Source organism: Hyperolius riggenbachi, chromosome 11 (genome assembly GCF_040937935.1).
Source record: "Hyperolius riggenbachi isolate aHypRig1 chromosome 11, aHypRig1.pri, whole genome shotgun sequence".
NCBI lineage: Eukaryota > Metazoa > Chordata > Amphibia > Anura > Hyperoliidae > Hyperolius > Hyperolius riggenbachi.
This window is the reverse complement of record NC_090656.1, coordinates 12,243,064-12,259,772: the sequence shown is the minus strand read 5'-3', so window position 1 is coordinate 12,259,772 and position 16,709 is coordinate 12,243,064. Positions and strand designations below refer to the sequence as shown.

General features: G+C 46.4%; 1 protein-coding gene across 5 annotated transcripts in view; it reads right to left on the bottom strand.

The window, feature by feature from the left end:
* LOC137538376 (cadherin-1-like) overlaps window positions 1–16,709 on the bottom strand; it is a 178,711-nt gene that overhangs the window by 158,886 nt on the left and 3,116 nt on the right. For 2 of the 5 annotated variants that reach the window (XM_068260503.1, XM_068260499.1), the window contains exons 1-3: window positions 11,377–11,701; window positions 10,071–10,180; window positions 9,335–9,449 (exon numbers count right to left, since the gene is read on the bottom strand). In XM_068260503.1, the coding sequence (XP_068116604.1) occupies window positions 9,335–9,449; window positions 10,071–10,127 (172 nt within the window). In that variant the 5' untranslated portion in view covers window positions 10,128–10,180; window positions 11,377–11,701. Of the gene's footprint in view, window positions 1–9,334; window positions 9,450–10,070; window positions 10,181–11,376; window positions 11,702–14,866; window positions 15,220–16,709 lie in introns of those variants that run through there. The other 3 variants (XM_068260500.1, XM_068260501.1, XM_068260502.1) reach the window with 3 other exon arrangements.

The window sequence follows — 16,709 nt, the reverse complement described above, 5'->3', positions numbered from 1 at the left end:
TTATTTGTCAGTTTTTGGCCATTATAGTTTTAAAATAATACATGCCTCCATAATTAAAACCCACGTATTGTTATTGCCCATTTGTCACGGTTATTTCACCGTTTGAATTATGTCCCTATCACAATGTATGGCGACAATATTTTATTTGGAAATAAAAGAGCATTTTTTCCGTTTTGCATACATCACTATTTACAAGCTTATAAAAAAAAAATAGAGAGAAATATTTCATCTTTACATAGATATTTAAAAAGTTTAGACCCTTAGGTAAATATTTATGTGTGTTTTTTTTTATAGTAATGTTTTTTTTTTTTTATTAAACATTTTATGTGGGCATTTTTGGGAGGGTGGGATATAAAAGTGTTTTATTTGGGGAAATATTTGTGTATTGTAATGTTTTTGGGCATTTACTTGTAGTTTTACTTTTTGGCCACAAGATGGCAATCTCGATTTTTTTTTTACATGACGTCACTCTAAGCGTACAATGTACGCTTAGAGGGACACAGCTTCAGAAAGAGCGAAGCTTCCGAGAGAAGCTGTCGCTTTTTCAGCGGGGGAGAGGAATCAGTGATCGGGCTCCATAGCCGATACATTGATTCCGTGGCTACCGACTCCGCGGCCGGGAGTGCGCGTGCACGCGCGCGATCGGCCGCGGGAGCGCGCCTGTCCTCCTTGACGTTTTTATATACGTCAAGGAGGACAAAGTGGTTAAAGAAACACTTTTTTTAATTAAAAAACAGTAAGGGAAATATTTGTACAAATAAAAATAAACAATGTGGGAGCGATCAGACCCCACCAACAGAGAGCTCTGTTGGTGGGGAGAAAAGAGGGGGGGGAAATCACTTGTGTGCTGTGTTGTGCGGCCCTGCAGCTTGGTCTTAAAGCTGCAGTGGCCTATTTTACTAAAAATGGCCTGGTCACTAGGGGGGTTTAGCACTGCAGTCCTCAAGAGGTTAAGTGTAAAATGACCCTTATTGTTATATATCAGGCAGGGAGGTGGTCAGAGACCATGGAAAAATGATTAGTTCTGTTTTACTCATATTAAGTTTAAAGAAGTGAGAGGTCATGAAAGTGTATATAGCAGACAAGCAGTCAGGAACACGTGTGAGGAGGGAGTTGAGGTCTGGGGATGAGAGGTACAATTGTGTTGCATCTGCATATTAGTGGTATTGAAAACCAAATATGCACTTTTTATTTCCCGAAATATTCTGAAGATACGGTAACTAGCGTGCAGAGTGTGCAGGGAAGCACTTCCCGCATCCTACCGCCATGCTACTCTCCCCCTTGCTCCGGTCCTGCTTCTACACGCACGCCTCTCCTCCTCCAGCTGCTGCTGCTGCAGGCCATATAGCTGTTCACTGCGGCCGCCTACTGCTATTCAGCTGCGGGTTTCTCCGTTCATTGTGAGCTCCATACTGCCTCATTACTGGTTGTTACTGTAACCTCACCAGTGCGTGACCCCGGGGTACATGCCCAGTTGGGGTTACAGTAACAACCAGTAATGAGGAAGTATGGAGGCCCTAATGACTGGAAGACCTGAAGCTGTATAGCGGTAGTCGGCTGCAGCGTATTACTATATTGCCAGCAGCTGCAGAAGGAGAAGAGGAGTCCGTCTATGAGCAAGCCGGGAGCACGGGAGAGAGGAGCACGATCTGGTGAGAGCTGAAGTGTAGTGCAGTGTTAGTGCATTACAGTGTAGTGTTAGTGTAGTGCAGCCGTGTAACTTGGCTGGTGGGGCAGCAGGGGTTAGGCTAGCGTAATCTGTAGTGTAGTGTAAAGGGTGAGTGCAGCTGGGGTTAGTGTAGTGCAGCTGTGCAACTTGGCTGGTGGGGTGGCAGGGGTTAGGCTAGCGTAGTATATAGTGTAGTGTAACTGATGAGTGCAGCTGAGGTAAGTGTAGTGTAGCTGGGCAGTGTAGCTTAGATAGAGTAGGTTAAAGGGGGAAAAGGTCCATAAGACACCCCTGCACCATAGACGCACCAGTTTTACTATTTTTTCTTTTTCCTTGCTTTTCATGCTCTAAACCAAGGTGCGTCTTATAGTCCGAAAAATACGTTAAATTGCCAAGATGGAAAAGAGAAGGGGACCAAGCATAGAGCCCTGAGGAACCCCACAGAGGAGTACAAGACTGTATACTATGAAGCTCCAGAGACAAATGGCCCAATTGGCATCTAATGCCCCCATCATTACATCTCTGGCTACACCCACTTCATAGACATTTACAAGGGTATTTAACCACTTCACAACTGAGGGGTTTTACCCCTTGAGCACCAGAGCAACTTTCGGCGCTCCTCCCACTCATTCGCCTATAATTTTATCATTACTTATCAGAATGAAATGCACTATATCTTTTTTTTCACCACCAATTAGGCTTTCTTTGGGTGGGACATTATGCCAAGAATTATTTTATTCTAAATGTGTTTTAACGGGACAATAAGAAAAAAATTGGGAAAAAAATCATTATTTTTCAGTTTTTGGCCATTATAGTTTTTAAATAATGCATGCTACATTAACCACTTGAGGACCGCAGTCTTTTCGCCCCTTAACCTCCTTGGCGGTATGGACGAGTATACATGTCCATTACCGCCGGAGGTCGCCGCTCAGGCCCTGCTGGGCCGATTTGCGCCAAATAAAAAGCAGCACACGCAGCCGGCACTTTGCCAGCCGCGTGTGCTGCCTGATCGCCGCCGCTCTGCGGCGATCCGCCGCGAGCAGCGGCGAAAGAGGGTCCCCCCAGCTGCCCGAGCCCTGCGCAGCCGGAACAGATAGTTCCGGCCAGCGCTAAGGGCTGGATCGGAGGTGGCTGACATCAGGACGTCGGCTGACGTCCATGACGTCACTCCGCTCGTCGCTATGGTGACGAGGGAAGCAGCCAACTTTCAGTTGGCTGCATGAAATCGTTTTTTTTTTTATAAAAAAAAACCCTCCCGCAGCCTCCCTGGCGATTTTAATAGAACGCCAGGGAGGTTAAAGGGAACCAGAGAGGAACGAGGGGTGAAAAAGGGCAAAGATTTTATACATACCTGGGGCTTCTTCCAGCCCCATAAGCCTGAATCGCTCCCACGCCGCCGTCCTCAGCTTCCTGGATCCGCCGCTACCGGGCCCGTCACTTCCGGCGGACGCGGTCAATTGTCCGCATCACAGGGGCTCCCTCCATACATGTACGCATGCAGCTGCGCAGTAAGCAGCCACATGCGTATCTGTATGGGGAGAGCACCCTGTGATGCGGAGAATTGGCCGCGTCCGCCGGCCGACTTGCCGACTCGCGGCAATGACGGGACCCGGTGGCGGCGGATCCAGGCAGCGGAGGACGGCGGCGTGGGAGCGATCCGTGCGTATGGGGCTGGAGGAAGCCCCAGGTATGTATAGTTCATCCTCTCTGGCTCCCTTTAAGGACCAGAGCCTTTTTTTCCATTCAGACCACTGCAGCTTTCACGGTTTATTGCTCGGTCATACAACCTACCACCTAAATGAATTTTGGCTCCTTTTCTTGTCACTAATACAGCTTTCTTTTGGTGCTATTTGATTGCTGCTGCGAGTTTTACTTTTTATTATATTCATTAAAAAAGACATGAATTTTGTCAAAAAAATGACTTTTTTAACTTTCTGTGCTGACATTTTTCAAATAAAGTAAAATTTCCTATACATTTGAGCGCGAAAGTTATTCTGCTACATGTCTTTGATAAAAAAAAAAAACATTCAGTGTATATTTATTGGATTGGGTAAAAGTTATAGCATTTACAAACTATGGTGCCAAAAGTGAATTTTCCCATTTTGAAGCATCTCTGACTTTTCTGACCACCTGACATGTTTCATGAGGGGCTAGAATTCCAGGATACCCCCCAAATGACCCCATTTTGGAAAGAAGACATCCTGAAGCATGGTGAGTTCATAGAAGATTTTATTTTTTGTCACAAGTTAGCGGAAAATGACACTTTGTGACAAAAAAAAAAGGTTCCGTTTCTTCTAACTTGCAACAAAAAAAAATGAAATCTGCCACGGACTCACTATGCTCCTCTCTGAATACCTTGAAGTGTCTACTTTCCAAAATGGGGTCATTTGTGGGGTGTGTTCACTGTCCTGGCATTTTGGGGGGTGCCTAATTGTAAGCACCCCTGTAAAGCCTAAAGATGCTCATTGGACTTGGGCCCCTTAGCGCACTTAGGGTGCAAAAAAATGCCACACATGTGGTACCGCCGTACTCAGGAGAAGTAGTATAATGTGTTTTGTGGTGTATTTTTACACATACAGATGCTGGGTGGGAGAAATATCTCTGTAAATGACAATTGTTTGATTTATTTTTACACACAATTGTCCATTTACAGAGAGATTTCTCCCACCCAGCATGGGTATGTATAAAAATACACCCCAAAACACATTATACTACTTCTTCTGAGTACGGCGATACCACATGTGACACTTTTTTGCAACCTAGGTGCGCTAAGGGGCCTAACGTCCTATTCACAGGTCATTTTGAGGTATTTGGATTCTAGACTACTCCTCACGGTTTAGGGCCCCTAAAATGCCAGGGCAGTATAGGAACCCTACAAGTGACCCCATTTTAGAAAGAAGACACCCCAAGGTATTCTGTTAGGAGTATGGTGAGTTCATAGAAGATTTTTTTTGTCACAAGTTAGCGTAAAATGACACTTTGTGAAAAAAAAACAATACAAATCAATTTCCGCTAACTTGTGACAAAAAATAAAATCTTCTATGAACTAATCATACACCTAACAGAATACCTTGGGGTGTCTTCTTTCTAAAATTGGGTCACTTGTGGGGTTCCTATACTGCCCTGGCATTTTAGGGGCCCTAAACCAGGAGGAGTAGTCTGGAAACCAAATGCCGCAAAATGACCCTTGAAATCCTAAAGGTACTCATTGGACTTTGGGCCCCTTAGCGCAGTTAGGGTGCAAAAAAGTGTCACACATGTGGTATCGTCGTACTCAGGAGAAGTAGTATAATGTGTTTTGTGGTGTATTTTTATATATAACCATGCTGGGTGGGAGAAATATCTCTGTAAATGACACATTTTTGATTTTTTTTAAACACAATTGTCCATTTACAGAGATATTTCTCCCACCCAGCATGGGTATGTGTAAAAATACACCACAAAACACATTATACTACTTCTCCTGAGTATGGCGATACCACATGTGTGACACTTTTTTGCAGCCTAGGTGCGCTAAGGGACCCAACGTCCTATTCACAGGTCATTTTGAGGCATTTGTTTTCTAGACTACTCCTCACGGTTTAGGGCCCCTAAAATGCCAGGGCAGTATAGGAACCCCACAAGTGACCCCATTTTAGAAAGAAGACACCCCAAGGTATTCAGTTAGGTGTATGGTGAGTTCATAGAAGATTTTATTTTTTGTCACAAGTTAGTGAAAAATGACACTTTGTGAAAAAAAGAATAAAAATCAATTTCCGCTAACTGTTGACAAAAAATAAAATCTTCTATGAACTCGTCATACACCTAACAGAATACCTTGGGGTGGCTTTTTTCTAAAATGGGGTCACTTGTGGGGTTCCTATACTGCCCCGGCATTTTACGGGCCCAAAACCGTGAGTAGTCGGGAAACCAAATTTCTCAAAATGACTGTTCAGGGGTATAAGCATCTACAAATTTTGATGACAGGTGGTCTATGAGGGGGCAAATTTTGTGGAACCGGTCATAAGCAGGGTGGCCTTTTAGATGACAGGTTGTATTGGGCCTGATCTGATGGATAGGAGTGCTAGGGGGGTGACAGGAGGTGATTGATGGGTGTCTCAGGGGATGGTTAGGGGGGAAAATAGATACAATCAATGCACTGGGGAGGTGATCGGAAGGGGGTCTGAGGGTTTGGCCGAGTGTGCTAGGGGGTGACAGGTGGTGACAGGAGGTGATTGATGGGTGTCTCAAGGTGTGATTAGAGGGGGGAAATAGATGCAAGCAATGCACTGGCGAGGTGATCAGGGCTAGGGTCTAAGGGCGTTCTGAGGGTGTGGGCGGGTGATTGGGTGCCCTAGGGGCAGATTAGGGTCTAATCTGATGGGTATCAGTGACAGGGGCTGATTGATGGGTGATCAGTGGGTGATTAGATGGCAGAACAGACGTAAACAATGCACTTTGGAGGTGATCTGAGGGTAGGTATGGGGCAATCTGATGGTGTGGGTGGGTGATCAGATTGCCCGCAAGGGGCAGGTTAGGGGCTGATTGATGGGTGGCAGTGACAGGGGGTGATTGATGGGTGGCAGTGACAGGGGGTGATTGATGGGTGATTGATAGGTGATTGACAGGTGATCAGTGGGTTATTACAGAGAAGAACAGATGTAAATATTGCACTGGCGAATTGATAAGGGGGGTCTGAGGGCAATCTGAGCGTGTGGGGCGAGAGATTGGGTGCCCGCAAGGGGCAGATTATGGTCTATTCTGATGGGTAACAGTGACAGGTGGTGATTGGGGGTGATTGATGGATAATTAGTGGGTGTTTAGAGGAGAGAACAGATGTAAACACTGCACTTGGGAGGTGATCTGATGTCGGATCTGCGGGCGATCTATTGGTGTGGGTGGGTGATCAGATTGCCCGCAAGGGGAAGGTTAGGGGCTGATTGATGGGTGGCAGTGACAGGGGGTGATTGATGGGTGATTGACAGGTGATCAGTGGGTTATTACAGGGAAGAACAGATGTAAATATTGCACTTGGGAGGTGATCTGATGTCGGATCTGCGGGCGATCTATTGGTGTGGGTGGGTGATCAGATTGCCCGCAAGGGGAAGGTTAGGGGCTGATTGATGGGTGGCAGTGACAGGGGGTGATTGATGGGTGATTGACAGGTGATCAGTGGGTTATTACAGGGAAGAACAGATGTAAATATTGCACTGGCGAATTGATAAGAGGGGGTCTGAGGGCAATCTGAGCATGTAGGCGGGTGATTGGGTGCCCGCAAGGGGCAGATTAGGGTCTGATCTGATGGGTAACAGTGACAGGTGGTGATAGGTGGTGATTGATGGGTAATTAGTGGGTGTTTAGAGTAGAGAACAGATGTAAACACTGCACTTGGGAGGTGATCTGATGTCGGATCTGCGGGCATTCTGTTGGTGTGGGTGGTTGATCAGATTGCCCGCAAGGGGCAGGTTAGGGGCTGATTGATGGGTGGCAGTGACAGGGGGGTGATTGATGGGTGATTAATGAGTGATTGACAGGTGATTGGCAGGTGATCAGGGGGGATAGATGCATACAGTACACAGGGGGGGGGGGTCTGGGGAGAATCTGAGGGGTGGAGGGGTGAGCAGGGGGCAGTTTAGGGTTAAAAAAAATAGCGTTGACAGAAAGTGACAGGGAGTGATTGATGGGTGATTAGGGGGGTGACTGGGTGCTAACAGGGGTCTGGGGGGTGGGCAGGGGGGGGTCTGAGGGGTGCTGTGGGCGATCAGAGGGAAGGGGAGGGGGCAGGTTCAGTGTGCTTGGTGCAGACTAGGGTGGCTGCAGCCTGCCCTGGTGGTCCCTCGGACACTGGGACCACCAGGGCAGGAGGCAGCCAGTATAATAGGCTTTGTATACATTACAAAGCCTATTATTCATAATCCATGCGGCGATCCGGGTGCTAGTAACCCGCCGGCGCTTCCAAACGGCCGGCGGGTTACAGCGCGAGGGGGGCGGAGCCAGTCGCCGGCGGCTGATCGCGTCACGAATGTCGCGATCGCCGCATAACCACGCCCGCAGCCGCCCCCGCCGATGGGCGTATTGCGGTCGTTTAGGCCCGGACTTTGCCGCCGCCCATCGGCTGGGGGCGGGCCTTAAGTGGTTAAATAAAATCAATGCAATTTATTTGCCCATTTGTACTGGTTATTACACAATTTAAATTATGTCTCTATCACAATGTCTGGCACAAATATTTTATTCGGAAAAAAAGGAGTATTTTTCCAGTTTTGCGTACATCCCTAATTACAGCCCATAATTTATAAAGTGACAGTGATATACCCTCTTGACATACATATTAAAAACAAGTTCAGTCCCTAAGTTAACTATTTATGTATTTTTTTTAATTGTAATTTTTGGTAACAATTGGGGAGTGTGGGAGGTAATGAGTTAATTTAAAATGTAAAAAATATGTATTTGTATATAAAAAAAATGCTTTTAAATGTAGTTTTACTATTTAGCCAAAAGATGACCACAGTAATTTTTTGTGTATTCGTCCTGTAAGCTTAGTTTGTACGCTTACAGGAAGTGTAGTGAGGATCAGAGCCGGGACAAGGTCCTCCAGCACCCAAGGCTGAGACCCCAAAGTGTGCCCCAACACCCATCTCTCCCACCACAGCCGTCACACACTGATTGCTATAAGGGCTGGTTCAGACGGACGTTTGGAGGCGTCGCGTTCGTTGGCGTTGCGTTCGTGATGCGTTCAGGCTTTCAGTAGCGTTCGCATTGCGTTCGGATGCGGTCGCGTTTTTTCTTCCCCTAGAGGGACATTACCCGTCGCGGTTAACCGCCCCTGGAAGCAACATGTAGCTTCCAGGGGCTCCTTGAACGCCAGTGAAAATCGGGACCCGAACGCCGCGTTTGTGCAAACGCGCGTAAAAGCTTGGTACAAACGCTCCCATTCACTTGAATGAGAGCGTTTAACGCCAAGCCCCAAACGCTGGCAGTAAACGCTCTGCAAACTTCCGTCTGAACCAGCCCTTACACTAGGAGGTGCCCCAGAGCCCCAACCCCCCAATCTCTAGTTATCTGGCTTGCAGTCACTGCCATGTATCCCCTTTTCTTATTTCTCTCTGCTTTACAATAGGGGAATGATAGCTGAGTGAGTTGTACGCCCCCTCCTACACTGCCCCCTGAAGCTGGAGCCTCTCTCGCCTCTGCCTCGGCCCGGGTGAGGATGGGAAAGTTTTTGGCTTTTTTTAGAATGATTGCGCAGCTTCTCATAGAAGCAGCCGATCATTGCTGTGGGACTTAGATCAATGAACGGGGAAGCGGGAGCGCACACACGAGCGAGCGGGATCGCGGACAGCGGCGGATGTACGTATATCTACTCCCAACGCCTGGAAATGAAGTTTAAAGGTGCGTAGATATACTGTACATGAGCGGCAAAGTGGTGAATAGGTCAGATCAAACATTTATGTTAGCGAGGAAATTGAATGACAGAACGGCCTGAAGACGGTTAGGCTAGGTATTCATGGGTGATCATCTTCACAAGTGTATGTCTACCTAAAGAGGTCACCTGATGATCTGGTCATCCAGATGCTGAATGTTTAACTTTCAGCAGGAAAGCAAAGGCAACCTATGATTTCCGCTGCTGAGTTAACCCCAACCAAAGCAGCTGATTTATTAGCAACTCTAAGTGACAGGTTCTCTTACCTTGCCCCACTATCATGCCCGGCTCCAGAGATGGCGGCACTGAGAAATGGTGATGCTTATTCATGAAATTGACGCGACAGAGTTCCCATTGTGCCGATCCTCCCGCAATCTGCCACTGAGAGGAAACACAACAATGCTGAATAAGCATAACAACATTGATGATAATAACAAGGGTCAACAATGTGTCGGCTCACAATAGAATCTACAATAGACAGAGGCGCCGAGTGCATCCCTGACCTAACACTTTGGTATGCTCCTTTTCTATTGCCCGAGGAAGCGGGACTATACCTGTGAAACGCATTGCAAACACCTTGTGGAGTATATCAATAAATTTATACCTGTTGAAACTGACAGTTTTGTGCCTGCTTTTAGGAGGTAAGTCCATCGCTGCCTTCCAAGCATTTTTTAACTATTTTAGCCTGTTTTATCCTTTTGGCGCCTCTGTTTACATCGCAAATACAATGGAAACTAGTTGCTAAAGGGCTATTTGTCTATCAGATCATGGAATAAAGAATAGGCAGCTCATGGTGACCCAGAACCACCAGGAGGGCATAAAGAACATTTCAGAAGTGATGCATCATGGGAAACTGAAATAGCTCACTTAAAGCTGAATTATCACAAATACCTTCTGATTCTGAAGGCAAAATGACATCACCAAATAGTGAAGGTATTCTGCAGAACATTTTATGAGACTGAAAAACGTACAAATGATGGTAAATAATTGTGCAGAACCCACCTGCAGGAGGAGTGTCAGCAGCACACCTCTTGCGCCGCACTGTCTGTTCCTCCCCATGGGGCGGCGCTAGGGGTGAGTTCTGGTCTCTGATCCGGATCAGGTGTCAGATCCTGTAAAGCAGACAATGATTGGGTCAGAGCTTTACAAAGGCCACAGTGGAAAAACCACGTGTGCAACAGCAGTTATTATCAGACGCTCTGCCGCTCGCAAAAGTTTACACTCGAACAGCATTAGTTCACGTGATAAACGAAGGTTATCGCGCGATCACGTGTGCTTTTCATGTGAAACGCGCACACCATCATGCACAAACGTTCGTTTATCGGGCTTGATTCACTAACCGTGATAAGACAAATATCACACCTTATCAAAGTTATCACACATTGGAGTCGATTCACTACTGCGTGATAACTGCTTTCACAGCAGTTATCATGCGAACTGGCGACCGCATATGTTTTCACGTGAAAAGCCTCACTTCACGTGATAAAAGAACGTTTGCGCGTGATCACGTGCGCGTTTCACGTGAGAAGCACACGTGATGGCGCTATAACCTTTTTTTTATCACGTGAACTAATGCTGTTTGCGTGTAAACTTTTGCGAGCGGCAGAGTGTGTGATAACTGCTGTGATAGCAGTTATTACACTTTAGTGAATCAAGCCATGTGTGTACGCATGTGTATTCCTGTGTTTGTGTACCATGTATGTGTACGCAGTGTGCGTATGTGTGTACTCAGATATGTAAACATAGTGTATGTACAGTGTCTGTGTGTGCATAATCTATGTGTACTCAGAGTGTTTGCGTACGAATATATTATAATACAGTAGCATGTACAGTGTGCGTGTGTATACAGCATGTATATAATCTGTGTGTTTGGTCATTTGTTTACACGGGGAGAGAGAGAGTATAGTATAGTGTGTGTGTACAGTGTGTGTGTGCATACAACATGTACAGTGTATATAATCTGTGTGTTTAGTCATTTATTTACACAGTGTATGGAGAGAGAGAGAGAGAGAGAGAGAGAGAGAGAGAGAGAGAGAGAGAGAGAGAGAGAGAGAGAGAGAGAGAGAGAGAGAGAGTTTGTGAGTGAGAGAGTGGGTTTGTCTGTGTGTGTGTGTTTGTAAATAGCTTGTGTATGGTGGCTGCATACAGTGTGTGAATAATATGTGTGTACATAATGTCACAGCATGGATCTGTATGCAAGTGTTTGTGTGTATACAGTGCTACTATGTGTGTACAGTGTTTGTGTGTAAATGTTATCTATGTATCTGGGTATAGTAAGTGCGTACGCATAGACATACAGATCACTTACACAATGTCGATGGAGCTGGATAGGCAGTGTGTTGAGCTGCTGCAGGTCAGGTCCCCTTGCAGATAACTGCACAATGTAGTAAACAGAAATAACCTCTGAGCATACAGCTTTTCCATCCAATCACGTTCTATGTTAGCAGCAAACTTACCACAAACTTCAAGCTTCTCTACTGTACTAGTTCCGTCCGTAACTGAGCACAATTTCTCAAGCAGTTGCACTGGCTGTAGTACTGCTTGTTAGCACTTGAAGAAAAAAGGGATATGAGCACCAAAAAAAGGAAGAAAGATAGTCCGCAGCCAGAGGTATTCCAATCCAGAATGGAACCAGGGGCGTAACAATAGATCCTGCAAGGAATGCAGCTGCAGGGGGGGGGGGGCAGAAGCAGCAGGGGACCCTGTCCTGAGAGACTGGCAACTAAGGGCAAGGATCAAAAAAAAACATTCTGCTCTATGCACAATTGTTCTAATGTCTGCAACTGCTCAGCCACTGATAAGGAATGATACAAAGTTTTGCAGACAAAGATTTGTAGACAGACCCCATTGTGCAGCAGGGTCTTATGTACAGTGCCCAGCCCCCGACCTCTTTACCCCTCCCCAAGTGCTGTGTAATGTAGTGATGCTGGTTAAGGCTGCAGAGCCAGTTCTGCTCCTCCAAAGGAGGACAGAGTGAATGTAATAATCTGAGGCTGGGCGAAGGGGGGTGTTTGGCAGGAGGGGGCCACAACCAAAGTTTTGCAGGGGGGCCAGTAATTTCTAGTTACGTCTCTGAATAGAACAATATAGACATATGTATATAATCCTCAGCGCTGTCAAGTCACCCTTTATTGTTGTGGCCAGGCCTGCAGTCACCAAGTGCTCAAAAAGACAGATGTAGCCACCACCAGGGCATAAACCACAACACAGGCTATTAGTTCACACAACACAGGGTTACCATTTCTTAAAACAAACTTTTCCAGATACCGGTTAAAACATATAACTCACATTGAGGGTCCATGCACACTGGACCCTTTTTGCATCAAGGTATCTGCATGCATTAGATGGTTACATACACCTTATACACCAGGGGTGCCCATTAGATAGATCGCGATCTACCAGTAGATCACAAGGACTTCATGGTAGATCCCGACCGCACTACATTTTCCATTCTGTGTATACAATTGTGCTCCTAAAATTGCACATAGGTAGATCATTTACACTTGCTAATTTGCTCACAAGCCGAAAAAGTGTGGGCACCCCTGTCAGAGCTGGGACAAGGTCCTCCAGCACCCAAGGCTGAAACACCAAAGTGCTCCCCTCCATCCCTCCCACCCCAGCTGTCACACACTGATTGCTATTACACTAAGAGGCCCCTCCATCCCTCCCACCCCAGCCGTCACACACTGATTGCTATTACACTAAGAGGCACCCCCAACACCTTAATCTCTAGTTATCTGGCTTGTAGTCACTTCCATGTATCTTCTTTTCTTATTTCTTTCTGCTTCAAACACAATTAGGAATGACAGCTGAATGAATTGTGCTCCCCCTCCTACACTGCGCCCTGAGGCTGGAGCCTCTCCAGCCTATGCCTCGGCCCGGCCCTGACCCCTGTTATACACAATTAAACCTCTTATGGCATTTCAGAGTAGCCCGTTCTCCTACCCATGGTTTCGGCTTACACCGTCCTCAGGGGGATAATAGTTTGTTTTAACAAATGAAAAACAAAAGTTTGCATTCTTAAAACAAAAAGTATTTGCGATAATTCAGGTTGGAGTGAGCTTGAGATGTCTCCCAGTGCATCACTGCTGAATATATGCAAATCAACCATTGTTGCCCTTAGAAGTTAAACACACCTCCAGAACCGCTGGAATGCAATGATGTGTCAGCTTGTTAATTGTACAGAGCAAAAATAATCCAAAATGCATACAGACTGTTTCGGACTGATTGATCCTCATCAGTGCATGGCATAGATTAATATGGCTTTATGGAGTAGTAGTGATGTCTGGATTATTTGATCCGGTTCTTTTTTGTGAGTCGATTCATCACACTAAACGAATCAGTTCAGTGAATGAAACCAGAACTGCAGCTGCTACTGACAGTGCTGAGCTGTGAAGATAGGCTGAGTGAGAGAAGAAGGAACTCGCTCAGAAATCAGGTTACAGCAGCAGCCAGCAGTACTAGCAGCCAGCATAAGCAGCAGCTCCCCAGTCACAAAGCAAATAACTGCTAGGAATCACACACCCACACTGCTGGCCATGTGAATATTAAAGTGGACCTGAACTCAGAACTTCCTCTCTGCACTAAAAGATACACAACAACATAATCACCTTTAAACAAAAAACATTTCTTTGTCACAGTTGAAACAAACCCTCAAATAAATCTGCACAGTTTCTACTTCCTGATTCATGGAAGCAGACATATTGTGCTTATCTGCCATGGCAGTCATGTCACACAGGGGATAAGCCCATTTGAAAGCACAGTCTGTAAACAATATGTCCACTTGTAATAAAAAGTTCTTTACTGAATAAACTTCTTTGAGGCTAGATTCACAGTGGGACGTTGCGTTGTGATGCCACGTTAAAGTCGCACCACAAGCTTACAACGCAACGCGCCCAAAAAGTGGCAACGCAGCGTTACCGTCGCATACAGCAGATACAGTAAAAAAGTGCAGGCAATGAAAAGTATGTTTCCAAGTCATTACTGAGCATGTGCAAACAGTCCAATGCAGCTAATAACGTGGATAACGCACAGCATGCAGCACTTTTACTTAACGTGCAGCGTTAGACATCAATGCAATGTCTGCACTGTGAACGCAGGGACGGATCAAGACCAAGTTGCGCCTGGGGCAAGGTCAGGTTTTGGCGCCTAAAGGTCAGGTTTTGGCGCCTAAACTGCCATTCATTTTGCCGCCTTTTTAAGAATTCAACAAACTGCGCCTGGGGCAAGATACCCGCATTGATTTTTCATTGCAGTGAGTTATTCTGTGTTAAATGCTGTTTTAACGCGCGACTTTAACGTCCCACTGTGAACTTAGACTAAAAGTATCAAACAAATTCAACTGCACAGCAGAGGGGGGCACTAATAGCGGACAAGACTTGTGGGAGGAGATGCCACCAATATATACAATTATTAAAAACCAGTTTAATAGGTAAAGATGCTGCTTATTTGAATAACGTGAAAATTATATTTACAGTGGAACCTCGGTTTGCGAGCATAATTAGTTCCGGAGACATGCTTGTAATCCAAAGCGCTCTTATATCACTTATATCAAATCGAATTTCCCCATAAGAATTAATGGAAACCCAGGAGATTTGTTTTCCTTAATCCAAAAACAGTTATAGTAAAATAGTATAAAATAAAATGTAAACAAAACTTTCACTATAACTAACAGAATCATTGCCATTTGTTGGCTCGCCTCATCCTTTTTTTCTGTGGCTTTAAAGAGGAGCTGTTAGGTATAAGGTCTCAGAGAAAATAAACACATATATCAGTAGCTAAAGATTGGCTGTACTTACATTACATATGCATTTCACTGTCCACGTTTGGATTTCACAGAATTTGTATATAGTATATGCAGAGATAGATGCTCCTGACAGCTCATGGCAGGTTCCATGTTTGTGAAGCCAAATGTGTCGTCATGTCCTGCCTGCTTCTGATCACAGATAAGCTCGTTCTTGAACAACACGGTGTGCAGTGAATATTAATGAGCCATGTGGCTAGGAACAATAGCTGACTCCTGCAGTGAAACTCTGCCCCGAGATTTATCAGTGTTTCGCGCTGGACTGATTAGAAGCTCCTGTACCGTCTCATTAGCAGCCGAGGGGAGGGCCCCAGAATGCTTTGCAGTTTAGCTGCGGCTTGCGTCTTTATGGGTCTATAACAGACTTTAAAGGAAAACTTAAGTCAAAAAAAAAAAATGACATTTACTCACCTGGGGCATCCCTCAACACCCCGAAGCTGGATGGTGCCCTCGCAGCCCCGCTCCGATCGTCCTGTCCCCGCCGGCGGCTACTTCCGGTTCGGCGACAGCCGCCGACAGGCTGGGAACGCGGCTGTTTTTCCGCGTTCCCAGCCGCTGCTATCACCCTCTATGCTGCTATAGCGTATATATATATATAGCAGCGGCTGGGAACGCGGAAAAACAGCCGCGTTCCCAGCCTGTCGGCGGCTGTCGCCGAACCGGAAGTAGCCGCCGGCGGGGACAGGACGATCGGAGCGGGGCTGCGAGGGCACCATCCAGCTTCGGGGTGCTGAGGGATGCCCCAGGTGAGTAAATGTCATTTTTTTTTTTTGACTTAAGTTTTCCTTTAAGATAAGCACACATCAAAGGTAACTGAAATGTTTATCTTCACTAATGGCTTTTGAGCTTCCTTCTAAACTGTTTAACACAGGAGAATAGAGGTTTAAATTAGCTTCTGCAGCCTGACAGTTACTCTTTAACAAGAAATCCAATGACAGTTACTTTTGAGGATTTCATGGAAATGTGACTTTACACAGTCTCTATACTCAGATTAAGCGCAATTAAAGAGAACCCGAGGTGTGTTTAAAGAAAACCCGAGGTGTGTTTAAAGAGAACCCGAGGTGTGTTTAAAGAGAACCCGAGGTGGGAATTACTAATACTATTGGGGCACAGAGGCTGGTTGTGCACACTAAGACCAGCCTCTGTTGCCCCATCGTGTGCCTCCATGTCCCCCCTGCTCGCCGCTATAGACCCCGCAGTGCTGGCGACACGCAGCGCGTCGCCAGCACAATGTTTACCTTAGCGCTGTCTGTCAGCGCCGCTCCCCCGCCTCCTCCGCATCGCCACTACCCGCCCGCGTCACTTCCCTCCTATCAGCGGGAGGGAAGGGACACGGGCGGGTGCGCCGATGCGGAGGAGGCGGGGGAGCGGCGCTGACAGACAGCGCTTAGGTAAACATTGTGCTTGCGACGCGCTGCGTGTCGCCAGCACTGCGGGGTCTATAGCGGCGAGCAGGGGGGACATGGAGGCACACGATGGGGCAACAGAGGCTGGTCTTAGTGTGCACAACCAGCCTCTGTGCCCCAATAGTATTAGTAATTCCCACCTCGGGTTCTCTTTAAAGAATGTTATCTGCATACAGAGGCTGGATCTGCCTATACAGCCCAGCCTCTGTTGCTATCCCAAACCCCAAACACAGCCTCGCCCTGCATGACTATCCAATCATCACTAGCCAAAGACGCAGCCTCGCCCTGCATGATTATCCAATCAGCACTAGCCAAAGACACAGCCTCGCCCTGCATGACTATCCAATCATCACTAGCCAAAGACACAGCCTCGCCCTGCATGACTATCCAATCACCTCTAGTCGAAGACACAGCCTCGCCCTGCATGACTAT